At 35.9% G+C, this 15,095-nt stretch overlaps 1 protein-coding gene across 1 annotated transcript in view; it reads right to left on the bottom strand.

Annotated features, from left to right (window-relative positions):
* Nucleotides 1-871: 871 nt before the first annotated feature.
* The window catches only part of SNX12 (sorting nexin 12), a 53,249-nt gene continuing 39,025 nt past the window's right edge, over nucleotides 872-15,095 (bottom strand). Inside the window, exon 5 of the mRNA XM_045538672.1 lies at nucleotides 872-1,466. Coding sequence (XP_045394628.1) covers nucleotides 1,296-1,466 — 171 coding nt within the window. The 3' untranslated portion in view covers nucleotides 872-1,295. The remainder of the gene's footprint in view (nucleotides 1,467-15,095) is intronic.

The raw sequence follows: 15,095 nt of genomic DNA, 5'->3' as shown, positions 1-15,095 counted from the left end.
TCCCTTCAATCTTACAAGGGAAGGGGAGGAGGATATGAAAGGGGAGAGATTATTAACCTTATCTTCTTGTGTCTTTGGACTGTTTTACTTGTTACAATGGGAATGTACTATTTTTTAATTTAAAGGAAAATTGTAATTGACAAAAAATGTTTGAGGGAAAAAACTATCTTTTCCCCCAAATCAACTTTTGCTCTTGTCCTCTAATTTGGTGAACAGTAACATCATTCACTCCCAAGACAGACAGAGATCTTCAAGTAATTCTAGATCCCTCCTTTTCTGTAATCTTCTACCCTTCCACTTAATTAGTCACCAAATCTAGATTCTAGTTCATAAATATTCCTACCTTCCTCTAATTTATCATAAGTCTGTCTTTTCTAGCTCCTAAATCTCTTTTAAATCCCTTCCCTTCTTCATCACTTTTGCCAATAGGCTTTTTTCTTTTAGCTCAGGACTTCGTTATCTCTCAATATTTCAATAGATGTTAAAGTAATCCCATCTTATTTCCTCCATTCAATCTCTCTCAAACCATATTCTCAGAATTAACTTCTAAACAGTTACAATGTACACTGATGGCACATAAAATGATTACAGGTAGTACACAAATAAATATATTTTTATTTCAATAGGTATAGTCTTATTTTAATATATATAAGAAAATATAACATATAACATTTATGACTTCAAAGACATCATTGTCTAAATTTAAGAAATCTACTTAATGGGTACAATGAACAGTATCTGGGTGATGGGCAGACTTATAACCATGACTCAAGCATTATAAAAGTGATCATGTAACCAAAAATATTTGTATCCCCATAATACTTTGAAATAAAAAAAAATTAAATAAATAATAAAAAAGAAATTAAAATAGTGAAGGTAGAATATGAGGGAGTAAAGTTTGGAAAACATTGACCCACATGATAAAGTCCAAACTCCATAAAGAAAGTCCCATCCTATCTTTCCAATTTTGTCACCATAAATGTACCATACTAATTACAAAGAACCTTCTGATGGCCCCAAAATATTCCATGTTCTTTCATTCCCCTCTGCCCTTACTCATTTTTTTCTGCCTAATGACTGCCTAGTAAACTTCTCTTTATGCTTCAATATTCAGCTCAAATATTTCTTCCATGAGGATTTTCTTCAGACACTCTCAGGCTCCCATACTGTTTTCCCACAGCACCTCTATTCTAGTACTTAAACTTTAAAATATGGCAATTATTTGTTTATATGCTTGTGTTCTACCACAAAATTATGCACTCTTCCTGGACAGGGACAAAATCTTACGCAACTTGTTATCCCAAAGTCTCACAAAATACCTGGCATAAGTAAGTTCTCATAAAATTTAAATTGAATGAAAAGATCAAAGTCTGGAATCTAGAGCCAAGGAGAACATTCCCTAAAGGTAGATTTGTTTTGCATGTTGCTATAGCTTCCTTTCTTCTTTTAGATATCATCCTGGTCACCTGGAAAAGAACACAAAGGCCAATGTCATAAAGGTTTCAGGGATAGGAACAGAACAGATTAGAAGGGTCTGCTTTATTTCACTTAGAATAATGTCCTCAAGGTTCATCCATATTGTAGTATATGTCAGAATTTCCTTCCTTTTTAAGGCTGAATAATATTTCATTGTATGTATATACCATATTTTGTTTATTCATCCATGAACATTTAGGTTGCTTTCACCTTTTGGCTATTGTTAATGATGCTGCTAATGAACATCAGTGTACAAGTACCTGTGTAAGTCCCTGCTTTACTTTCTTAGGTATATACTCAAAAGCAGAATTGCTGTTTTGTATTTTTAATCATATTTTAAATTTTATTACTCAGTGTGAGTTTTCCACAAATGTATTACTTTAAATTAGAAAAAAATTATTAAAAAGAAAAGATAAAAAATGCTATACACATTTATAAAACATTAATTAATATAATAGTTTTTCTAGTCTATTGGCCACAGAATTCAAGTTGGAATCTGATCATTTTTCATGAACTGACAAAATTGAGTTTCTAGATCTACAAAACAACAGATCAGCCCTCGGTCTTGGAACTGCCACAAAGATACTGGCAACTTTAAGGCTCAGTCTAAAGCAGCCTGCTAGCACCTTTCTGATCTCTCTGTAAGCTGCAGTATTGGTGATTCCGACTTTAGGAATAGTGAATGCCAAATTTAGAAATGAGGGTTTCCCAGTCTCCTTTCCTTTTATTACTTTCCTGAATGAATTTCAGAGTTGGAAGAAGCATTAGAAGTCAATAAGAGGGCTAGGCCAGTGGCTCACGCCTATAATCCTAGCACTCTGGGAGGCTGAGGCGGGAGGATCACTTGAGCTCATGAGTTCAAAAGAGACCAGCCTGACCAAGAGCGAGACCCCATCTCTATTAAAAATAGTAAAAATTAGCTGAGCGTGGTGGCACGCACCTGTAATCCGGGAGGCTGAGGCAGGAGGATTGCTTGAGCCCAGGAGTCTGAGGTTGCTGTGAGCTAGGCTGACGCCACGACACTGTAGCCCAGGTAACAGAGTGAGACTCCATCTCAAAAAAAAAAAAAGAAGCCAATAATAAAATAAGAATAATCGTTTTATAAAACAGTCTGCCTGAATTGCATGGGTCTTCTAACAGTGCTTTTAGTGTGTAGGTGTTTGGCCTCTAAAGGCATTAATTAATCAGGGTGTAGATCCCTTAAGAAATGTAATTACAAAATTATTGTTTTTATAGAATATTTCAGGAGATCATTTCCAAACACTCTATAACCCCACTTACACCAGGAAAGCTATCTTCTCTGTACTACAGAGTGAAAAACTTTACCATAACCTTTTATCTCAGGCTGACTACAGAGCTGAGCTCCCCTTAAGGTCAACTACAAATACATCAAGCAAAATCCACCTGGAAGAGAAATTCAGTGGGAAGTAACTGCAAATAGCTATGGAGTTTCTTTTTGCAGTGATGAAAATGTTGAAAATTGATTGTGGTGATAGTTGTACAACTCTGTGTATATACTAAAAACCATTTAATTATAGGCTTTAAATGAGTGAATTGTATGCCATGTTGGTTATATCTCAATAAAGCTGGATTTTTGTTTGTTTGTTTTTTGTTTTTTGAGACAGAGTCTCACTCTGTTGCCCGGGCTAGAATGCCATGGAGTCAGCCTAGTTCACAGTATCCTCAAACTCCTGGGCTCAAGCAATCCTCCTGCCTCAGCCTCACGAGTAGCTGGGACTACAGGCATGCACCACCATGCCCAGCTAATGTTTTTTCTATTTTTAGCTGCCCAGCTAATTTTTTCCATTTCTTTTTTAGTAGAGACGGGGGTCTCGCTCTTGCTCAGGCTGGTCTTGAACTCCTGACCTCAAGTGATCTTCCTGCCTTGGCATCCCAGAGTGCTAGGATTGTAGGCATGAGCCACCACTCCCGGCTAAGCTGTTATTTTTAGAAAAGAAAACAAGGGAATGAAAATACAACCCACAGAATGGGAGAAAATATTTGTAAATCATGTATCTGATAAATGCCCAGTATCCAAAATATGTAAGGAACTCCTCACAACTCAACAACAAAAAGATAAACAAACCAATTTTTAAAGGGCAAAGATTTCAATAGACATTTCTCCAAAAAAGGTATACAAATGGTCAATAAGCACTTGAAAAGATGCTCAACATCATTAGCCATCAGGAAAATGCAAATCAAAACCATAATGAGCTACCACTTCATATCCACTTGGATGGCTATAATCAAAAGGACAAATAATAGCAAGTGTTAGTGAGAATGTGGATAAACTGGAGCTCCCATACATTGCTGGTGGGAGTGTAAAATGGTATAGCTGCTATGGATACAAATGTGTCAATTCCTCAACAAGTTAAACCTAGAATTATCATTTGAACTAGCAATTCCACTCCTAGGTATATAACTGAAAGAATTAAAAACAGGTGTTCAAATAAAACTTTGAACAAATATGCTCATAGAGGCACTACTCACAATAGCCAAAAGGTAGAAACAACCCAAATGTCTATCAATAGATGAATGGATAAACAAAATGTGTTATCTCCATACAATGGAATATTATACAGCCATAAAAATGAAGTACTGATACATGCTACAACACAGACAAACTGTCAAAACATCATGCTAAGTGAAAGTAGTCAGACACAAAAGACCACATATATTATGTGAAGTGGAAAATATTTCAAAAAAGAAAAAAATAAAGATCACATATTATATGATTCCATTTATATGAAATATCCAGAATAGGTAAATCTATAGATACAGAAAGCAGATTAGTGGTTGCCAGGAGCTGGAGGAAGAGGAAAATGAGGAGTGACTGCTTAATGTACAGAGTTTCCATTTGGGATGATAAAAAAATTCTCAAACTAGAGAGAAATAATGATCACACAACACTGAATATACTTAATGCCACTGAATTGTACCCTTTAAAATAGTTAAAACAGCAAATTTTATGTTTTGTGTATTTTATCACAATAAAAATTAAAATCCAGACATGTAAGAGGATACAGGAAGGCATTAGAAATAATAAATTATAAATGAGACTTAAGCTTAATTATGTCACAGTTTGGAAAATAATAGTATAGTGAATCTAATCAGTTGAGATGTAGGAATGCATTTAGCAGAAGTATAACCCTGTAACACTAACTGATGATTGAAATCTTTTATCATGTAAAAAACACTCTTAACATTAGAAAGAACCTTAGATGTTATCTTAATCTTCCCCATAGTCAAAAAATGATGAGGACGGAGAAAAATCATGAACAAACTTATGTTTGAAAAGAATTATGAAGTCCGATATGCAAAGACCTTGGAAGTCATCACTCCTATCCTCACAACAAGAAAAAAGCTGAAAAAATTGAAAATCAACAACTAGAATTGAGGTCATAGGGCAAGTATATTCCCTCAAAGTATAGAAACAGATGAATACAGGGAATCGCAGCTTAGCAGAGCAGAAGGCCTGGAGCAGAAGCCCACTATTAGAGTCAGTATTGGGGTAGGAAAACTTAAACTGTAATTGATGAATTGCTAGAAGCTCCCTGTGGACTAGCAAGAGAGTTAAAAAATCCAGGGGGAGGTCCAGTCTTGGGGGGCCCCCATACTTGCATGAGTTTTACCTACAGGAGCCCCACTATGTTGCAGAAAAATCCCCTCATGCTTCTGACAGAGGGAGGGGAAAAGTAACCATTTTAAAATATGCCCAGAGCATTCTATTCCTTTTAACAAAAGTCTGCACTCAAGAGAATCTATTTTACCAGAGCCAAACCACCTTCGGTTTTACCAGACCCTAACTGTCCTGGGAGAAGGGAAGTATTCAAATCTACTCCCTCTAGCCTTCCTCCATTTTCACCAAAGGAGGGGGGGCACGGAATGAGGAGCACTTGTAAAGATCACAGCCCAGGGGCACAGACTAACTAAAAGGCTGAGACCTAATCATAGGAATATAGAATCCTTCCCCTCTGCCCGCATCTTACCATCACATCAACTGGACTCCTTTATAATAACAGGGGATTACAACTGAAAGGACTGCACGTTTCAAATCTTATTTACGAGAAGTCTCCAGGGGAACCCAAAAACAACAAAGGAGACCAAAACAAGGACTGAGGGGAAAAGTTTTGCCTCTGACACAGCTACAGCAAACAGTAAACTCAGCCCAACTCTTACGTAGATAAACATAAAATCTTACACTAAATGCCTATTTACTTCAGTTCCTTTAACCAAATACATTATGTCTGGCTCTCAACAAATTATTACAAAGCATACTATTAATATTAATAAAAGACAAAAAACCCACAGTTAGATAGAGCAGGCATCAGAACTCAGATGTGGCAGAGATTTTAGAATTACCAGGCCAGGAATTTAAAATAACTGTGATTCGTATGCTAAGGGCTCTAATGTAAAAATTGCATAACATGCAAGAACAGATGTATAATATAAACAGAAAGATGGAAACTCTAAGGAAGAATCAAAAGGAAATGCCAGAAATAAAAAACACTGTAACAGAAACAAAAAATATCTTTTAAGGACTCATCAGAAGACAGGACATAGCTAGAGCAAGCTCATGTGAACTTGATGATATGTATATAGAAACTTCTGAAACTGAAATACAAAGAGAAAAAATAATTTAAAAAATGGAACATAATATCAAATAACTATGAGACATTTACAAAAGGCATAATATATGCATAATGAGAATACCAGAAGGAGAAAAAAAGAGAATGGAACAGAAGAAATATTTGAACTAATGATGTCTGAGAATTTTCCAAAATTAATGACAGATACCAAACCACAAATTCAGAAAGCTCAGAGAACACCAAGCAGGATAAGTATTTTAAAAATCTACACCTAGCTATACCATTTTCCAACTGTAGAAAATCAAAGATAAAGAGAAAATCTTGAAAGAAGTCAGAGTTTAAAAACATCTTACTTACAGAGGAACAAGGATAAGAATCAGACTTCTCAGAAACCATGCAAGTAAGAAGAGAATGGAGTGAAATATTTAAAGTATTGAAAGAAAAAGCCACCAACCTAGAATTCTGTATCCAGAGAAATTACCCTTTGAAAGTGAAGGAGATCAACAACATAAAATAAACAACCCAATTGAAAAATGGGAAAAGGACTTAAATAGACATTTCGCCAAAGAAGATGTACAAATGGCCAATAAGCACGTGAAAATATGTTCAACCTCATTAATCATTAGAGAATATAAATCAATACCACAATGAGATACCATTTCACACCCATTAGGATGAATACTATTTTTTAAAAACAACAACAACAAAAGAATAGAACAAGTGTTGGTAAGGATATGGAGAAATTGTAACTCTTGAGCATTGCTGGTGAAAAGGTAAAATGGTGCAGCCACTGTAGAAAACAGTACAATTGTCCCTCAGTATCCATGGGGGATGGATCCCAGGACCCCCATGGATACCAAAATCCACAGATGCTCAAGTCTCTTATATAAAATGGTGCAGTATTTGCATATAACCTAGGCACATCCTCCCATATACTTTAAATCATCTTTAGATTACTTATAATACCGAATACAATGTATATACTGCATATATAGTTGTACTGTATTTTAAAAATTTATATTATTTTTATTGTTGTATTGTTAATTTTTTCTGAAATTTTTTGATTTGCAGTTGTTTGAATCTGTGGATGCAGGACCCATGGATACAGAGGGTTGACTGTATGTAGTTCCTTAAAAAATTAAACATAGAATCACCATATGATCTAGCAATTCCACTTCTAAGCATATACCCAAAAGAATTGAAAACTGGGACTCAAACAGATAGATGTTTCTACACCCATGCTCAAAGCAGTATGATTCATAGTTGCCAAAAGGTGGAAACAACCCAAATGTCCATCAACAATGAATGGATAAACAAAATGTGGTATATATATATATATGTATATATATACATACAACAGAATATTATTCAGCCTTAAAATGAAATGAAATTCTGATACATTCTACAATATGGTTGAACCTTGAAGACATTACGTTAAGTGAAATAAGTCAGACACAAAAGGACAAATATTGTATGATTCCACTTAAATGAGGCACTAGAATAGTCAAATTTACAGACAGGAAGTAGAATAGTGGTTTCCAGGGACTTAGGGGGAAATGAGGAGTTATTTAATGGGTACAGAGTGTCCGTTAGGGATAATGAAAAAGATCTGGAGGTGGGTGGTGGTGATGGTTGTACAGCAATGTGAATGTACTTAAATGCCACTGAACTGTACATTTAAAAATCTGTTAAGAGGGTAGATCTCATGTTAAATGGTCTTATCACGAGAACCATAAAATTTTTTTAAATTGCCAAATTGGTCAATTTTATGTTATATGAATATTAAAAAGAGATCTGTATATACTGACATAGAAATATTTCTATACACTTTCTTTGTAAAAAACTAAAAACCATGCAGAAATACTATAGCAATTTTAAAATTGTTTACAGAAATGCTTTTTTATAGTTACCTCCCAGTTCTAAAGTTGCACTTTGATTAACTTGATTGTTTCCCATGTTTCCATTAACAACACAGTTGTAAACCACTTCTACAGATGGCTAATCTCTTTTCCTAGATGACAACTCTTATTAAAATTTGAATGAATAATTCTTTTTCTAAAGCTCTTAGCTTCCTACATACTCATTACAGCACTAATCATTTGACCTGACAATATCTATTCACTAATCAATTCCAAGTGAGAACTACTAGACACTTATGGCCAGTAGCAGGAAAGAAAAAAATTAGAATTCTTGAAACAGATGGTTATGTATGCATGGAAAATGAAAATGTGAGACTCCTTAGTGATTTCCAGAGGAAATAACATTTGCAATAATCAATCCACTGTTTAGCTTATCAAATAAGTACTATAGAAGACTTAGTGGGACCACTTAGAATCTGACAGAAGCCTTGTGGAAATAGTTTGATGAGGGTTGGCTATATGCATAGCTATCACACATAGGGAAAAAAGACTAGAAGAATATATACCAAAATGTTAATATTGATTATCTCTGGGAAGCAGGGTTACCAGTTTTCTTTTCTTTTTTGTTTGTTTATCTGTATTTCCTAAAATTTCTAAAATAAATATGATAGCTATTATATAATAAGAAAAGTCCAAACAATAAAAGTTATCAAAGAGATGGCTGGTTTTAATAGTAATTGAGCTGAGATGCATTTTCTACTAGCTGTTTCAGTCAGGGACGTGAAGAAAATCTTCTAGGACAAAGTAACAGGGTAGATGAAGACCCAGAGAAAGACTGATTGTTCTCTGTGGTATTCTCTAGAATATAAAATCAAGTAATGGACAGAACTTTAAGCTTTGTTCTTTTGTGTGTATCTCTCTTATCTGGTTTCGTTCCACACTCTGAACATCCTAAGCCAACTTACGTATGGTCATCACCAGAAGATTCTATCAGGAAGATTGTCTCTCTAGACTGGTTCCATCAATTATTCCTTTTCTCTTCCATTTTCACATTTTTCTTATCTACCTATATAAATGCTTAACTTTTCCCTATTCTAAAACAAAGTTAAAACACTATTTCTACCCTATTTCATTACAAACTACCATCCTTTCTACCTCCTTCCCTTCATAGCCATATTTCTGGAACAATTAGTCTACAACCAGTCTGTCCTTTCTCCTTTTCCATTTGCACAATTCACTGTAGTCTGCTTTCTGGCATGACTTCATCAAACTATAAAGGAAAGCTTCCTAGCTGCTGAATTCACTGACCCACATTTATACAACCTAAGACTACTGGTTGGCCTCTGGAAAGAAATGGATGACATGGGAAGAAATGACACTACTGTCTCCTTGTTTTTCTGTCTTTCTTACCTTTCCCTGTTTGACTTTCCTCTTCTGTTCAACCCTTAGTCATTGGGATTCCCTAGGAATATGTCCTAGTTTCTTATCTTCTCACACTGCATGGGACAAAGTTCATCTACTTATATAGCTTCAACTATCATCTATACAAATGCTAGATCACAAAATTTTTAATACCAGCCCCAAACTCTTGCTTAAGCTCCAGACCTCTATTTCCAGATTGCCATTAAGCATCTCTATCTACAGGCTACAAAAGTACCCTAAACTCCACTAGTTTAAAATCAGACTTGTCTTCTTTACTGCCACAATCTATTGGATTCCTGAATTCTCATTCACAATCGCCAAGTCAGGTTCCTAAGCTAGAAACCTTTGCTTTTGCCTTAACTACCCCGTCTCCCTAACCTTGCACATCTAATCGATCAATATACCGTCCTATTGATTTTAACTCATAAACATCATTCTGTCAAGACTGGCCTTTCCCCCTGTGTTGCCACAATCTTGGTTCAGACTCTTACAATATCTAGCTTAGATAACTACAACACCTACTAAGTAGTCCTGCCACCAATCTCTCCCCATTCTAGACCAGTTCAACTTCCACACTGCTTTCAAAATGATCTTTAAAAAAACAAACAAAATACACTCTTTTGACTCCTCAGTGCCTACAGGACAAAACACAAACTCCTTGGTTTAACATATTAGGATTCAGTCTAGCTTGTCAGCCTCACTCTCTACTCCATCTCTAACTCCTGCATACTAAGCTTCTCACCATTCCATACACACCAGGTCCTTTAATATCTCCATGTCTTCACACATTGTATTCCATCCTCTTAGATTCCCTCTTTCTTCCTCACCTAACAGTGTCCTACTCATCCTTTAGTGCATGCTTTCTTCAGAAACACAAACTAGCTATCATTTATCAAGCAGTTTTGCTAAGCAATTTATATACATTAGTTTATTTTAATCCTCAATCAATTCTGTGAGGTAACTACTATTATCATTTTACAAATGAAAAAAATGAGATTTAGAAGGGTTAAATAACTTTTCCACCTAGTAAATGCTGGGATTTAAATACAGGTCTTCAAACCCCAAAACTTTAATCACTGTGCTACAGGAAATGTGAATTATACACAGTTGATTGCTCTGTTCTCTATGTCCCCATTGTACTCTGTTCACCTCTCTGCAATGGCATTTACCACACTAGAATGTAATATTTCTTTCTTTCTTTTTTTTTTTTTTCTGAGACAGAGTCTCACTCTGTTGCCCAGGCTAGAGTGCCATGGCATCAGCCTAGCTCACAGCAACCTCAAACTCCTGGGCTCAAGCACTCAAACTGCCTCAGCCTCCTGAGTAGCTCAGACTACAGGCATGCGCCACCATGCCCAGCTAATTTTTTCTATATATTTTTAGCTGTCCAGTTAATTTCTTTCTATTTTTTGGTAGAGATGGGGTCTCGCTCTTGCTCAGGCTGGTCTCGAACTCCTGACCTCAAGCGATCCTCCCGCCTTGGCCTCCCAGAGTGTTAGGATTACAGGCGTGAGCCACTGTGCCCAGCCTAGAATGTAATATTTCTGTTTACACAATATCATTCCCCATTAGACTGTAAGACACATGATGATAGAAACAAAATTTTACTAATACTTGTATCCCAGAGTGTTTAGCACATTATAGCTGCTCAATAAATGTTCTCTGTATAAATGAATTTCAAAACCTCTCTCTGGTCATAGACTTTTGTTTGGCACCTTGCTTTTTCTTCATCTGACTGTATCCTTTCATTGTCCATTCAACTACAAGTATTAAATGTTGGCAATTTGATAGTGTCTAATAAAGATCTCTCTTTTTTTTTTTTTTGAGGCAGAGTCTCACTGTGTTGCCCAGGCTAGAGTGCAGTGGCTTCATCATAATTCACTGCAACTTCACACTCCTCTGCTCAAGTGATCCTCCTGCCTCAGCCTCCTGAGTAGCTGGAACTACAGGCATGCATCACCATGCCTGGCTACTTTTCTTATTTTTTGTAGAGAAAAAGGTATTTATCTTGCTCAGGCTGGTCTCAAACTCAAGATCTCCTTTCATATACGAAATGAATTAATATGAAGTAATTAACAGAGGAATAGATCAGGAGGCTCTCCTCTAGAACTTTGCTTCTTGAATTAACTTTCTCTTTTAGCAGCCTATTTTACTGATACCTCTTTAACCTATCAGTGTTCTCAAGACTTTGACCATCTTAAAAAATTAGCATTTCTTCAACTGTCTCCTTTCCCTATTGCCCTTTTCCTTTGCCAAACTTCTTCAAAGATTAGTCTGCATTTCCACACCTCCCATTTGCTTTTTTAAAATTTAGAAATAGTTTAAACAAACAAAAAAGGGTATAGAATAATATAATAAAAACTCATGTACAAACTGACTCGTGTCAGTTTGTCAAATATGAACATTTTACCAAATTTCTTAATTTTTTAAAGAAATAAAATATTATTGAATACAGTTTAAGCATCATGTATACCTATCCTCTCCCCATTCCTCCTCCTCCCTCCCTAGAGGTAACCACTATTCAGACTTTTGTATTTCTTATTTCTATGCATGTTTTTATATTTACACTACATGTGTATGTATCCCTAAAAAATATGTAGTTGTGGGAGATGTGAGAGTAATGGCTCCCAATGAATCATCCCTTCCTGAACGCACACCCTTTGGTAGTCTCCTCCCTCATTGACTCTGGACTTGGCCATGGGATTTTCTGTGGCCAATGGGATATCTGCAAATGTAAGTAGAGACTTGAGCACTTGTACATTAGGGCTTGCCCCCTTAAAATGTTGCCACCATGTGAACATGTCCAAACCTTCTGGAGAGGCCACATGGAAGAAAACCTAGATACTGTGGCTGAAAGCCTGCCAACTGCCAGATATGTGAGTGAGGTCATTTTAGATCATCCAGACACCACCAAGTTGCCAGCTGACTGCCACAGCAAGAGTGAGCCTAGGCAAGACCAGCCAAAGAAATGCCCAGCTGAGTCTAGTCCAAATTATCTACAGAATTTGAGCAAATAAAATAAATTTTGTTTTAAGTGACTAAGTTTTGGGGTAGCTTAGCTTTATATCCATGGTATCATATTACACATGTCACATCACAGTTTGCTTTATTGCTTCTCCATATTGAGATCTTTCCATGTTTATACATTTAGCTGTAGTTCATTCATTTTAAACTAACTTTAGTAAAGAATCCTTCATATGAATATACCACAGTTTATTTACGAATGGACATTTGTGTTTCCCATTTCTCATTACTATAAGCAACATTGCAATGAACATTCTTATATGGGTCCTTTTGCACTAGGAGTGGAATTACTTGGTTGAAAAGTGAAGACATCTTTGACTTTACTATACAGTCATGTGCTGCATACCGGCATTTCAGTCAATGACAGACCATATATGTGATGGTGGTCCCATATTTTTACTGTACCTTTTCTTTTTATTTTCTTTCTTTCTTTCTTTTTTTTTTTTTTTGGAGACAGAGTCTTGCTCTGTGCCCCGGGCTAGAGTGCCATAGTGTCAGCCTAGCTTACAGCAACCTCAAACTCCTGGGCTCAAGCTATCCTCCTGCCTCAGCCTTCTGAATAACTGGAACTACAGGCATGTGCCACCATGCCCGGCTAATTTTTTCTATATATTTTTAGTTGTCCAGCTAATTTCTTTCTATTTTTAGTAGAGATGGGGTCTCGCTCTTGCTCAGGCTGGTCTCGAACTCCTGACCTTGAACAATCCTCCCACCTCGGCCTCCCAGAATGCTACGATTACAGGCATGAGTCACCATGCCTGGCCTTACTGTACCTTTTCTATGTTTAGATAAATATATCTAAACATATATACACAAATACTTACCATTGTGTTATAATTTCCTACAGTATTCAGTACAGTAACATACTGTATAGGCTTGTAGCCTAGGAGCAATAGGCTATACCATATAGCCTAGGTGTGTAGTAGGCTATGCCATCTAGGTCTGTGTAAATACACTCTATGATGTTCACACAAGGACAAAATCACCTAGCAATGCATTTCTCAGAATGTATTCCTGTCATTGAGTGACACATGACTATATAGTGCCAAACTGCTTTCCAAAGAGGTTGTACAGGTCCTCAATCCCTTATTGACAATTTTGAAATACAAAAATTCTCTGAAGACCAAAATTATTTTTCTTAAGTTTCATCTTTTCACTTTGTTTATAGTTTTTTGGTATTTTTTATTACTTAAAAGTTTTTCATTTTAAAATAGTCAAGGTTATCAATCATTTCCTTCATGGTTGTGCTTTCCTTACTCTTCCATCCACTATAAACTGGCTTCTGAACCATAACACTCCAATAAAACTGCTCAAGAAGGTCACCAACTACCTTTAAAAGCCAAATCTCGTGGACATTTTCAAGTATAATGGAATAACTAGTTGACCTCTATAGCATTTTATCCTATTCATCTTTCCTGCCTTAGAACTTTCACCTCCCTTAGCCTCTTTGACACAACTATCTCCTTCTTACCCCTCTGAATCTCCCCCCAACCAACAGTTTACACATCTTTAGTGGGATACAGCAGTGTGCAGTGGGATTCAGAGTTTTTGTAAAAATTACCAAGAATTCATGTTCATCTGTATAATGTCCTATGTGTGGTGTGATCTATCATTAAAAACTTACTGTGCAAAAACATTAATGAGTAATTTCTAAATAAATTCTATACAACAGTGATGTGACATTAATGTCAATGAATTTAGGAGATAAATTATATATCTGCTACCCCCTACACTAATGTTACATATTCATTTCTTTGTTTCTCTCCAAGTGTGTGTGTATGTGTGTGTGTTCCTTAGACTAGCATATAGTTAGCTGCTGATTAAGGTGTATCTTCTCAAGAATGTAAATTTAGCCACAACATTCATAATGCTAGCATGAAATAAAGGTCAGATACTGAAAAGAAAACCCCTTTATTGTGCAATATTTTGTAACCACCATATTCATAATTGTTTTAGGCAAGAATCATCAATGAATGCTAAAACTAGTGGGTGAAAGTTTGATGAGAAACAAGATATTCTCAAAATATCTCCCTAAAAGTTACTTATTAGTTGCAAAGGGAAGAATAGTGGAGAAACCTGACAGACCTTACTTTAACCAGCTGATCAACATTAATATCACCAGTGATGACACAAATAGACACTATGTGCCTCCTTATATTATGCACTGAGAAGGACACAAATTACTTCTGCAGTATTCCTACCCAAAATGCTTCACTTGAATTTGATCATGTGAAACATCAGACAAACTCAAAATGAGGGAACATTCTACAAAATAAGTGGCCTGTACTATTCAACAATACTAATGTTGAGCCAAGCACGGTGGCTCATGCCCATAAGACCAGCAACTTGGGAGGCTGAGGTGAGAAGATCACTTGAGGCAAGGAGTTCAAGACTAGCCTGAGCAACTAGCAAGACCCCATCTCTAAAAAAAAAATAGTGATAAAATAACATTAGTAGGACAACTGGTAAAATTTGAATGTCTGTGGATTAGGCAGTAGTGTTGTATTAATGTTAATTTCCTGATTTTGATCCCTGACCTGTGGTTATATAAGAGAATGTTCTTGTTTTTAGGAAAAATGCTCTGAAGTATTTAGGAGTAGAAAATCCTTATCCTTAAAATTTGTGAGATTCAGAAAAAAAATAGAGAAGAAAAACAAAGTGAGGGGGAAGAAAGAGAAGAGAGAATGATAAAGCAAATGTGGTAAAATATTAATATTTCAGGAAT

Source organism: Lemur catta, chromosome X, assembly GCF_020740605.2.
Source record: "Lemur catta isolate mLemCat1 chromosome X, mLemCat1.pri, whole genome shotgun sequence".
Lineage (NCBI taxonomy): Eukaryota > Metazoa > Chordata > Mammalia > Primates > Lemuridae > Lemur > Lemur catta.
The sequence above is the reverse complement of the archived record's forward strand: the minus strand, read 5'-3'. Positions and strand labels throughout refer to the sequence as shown.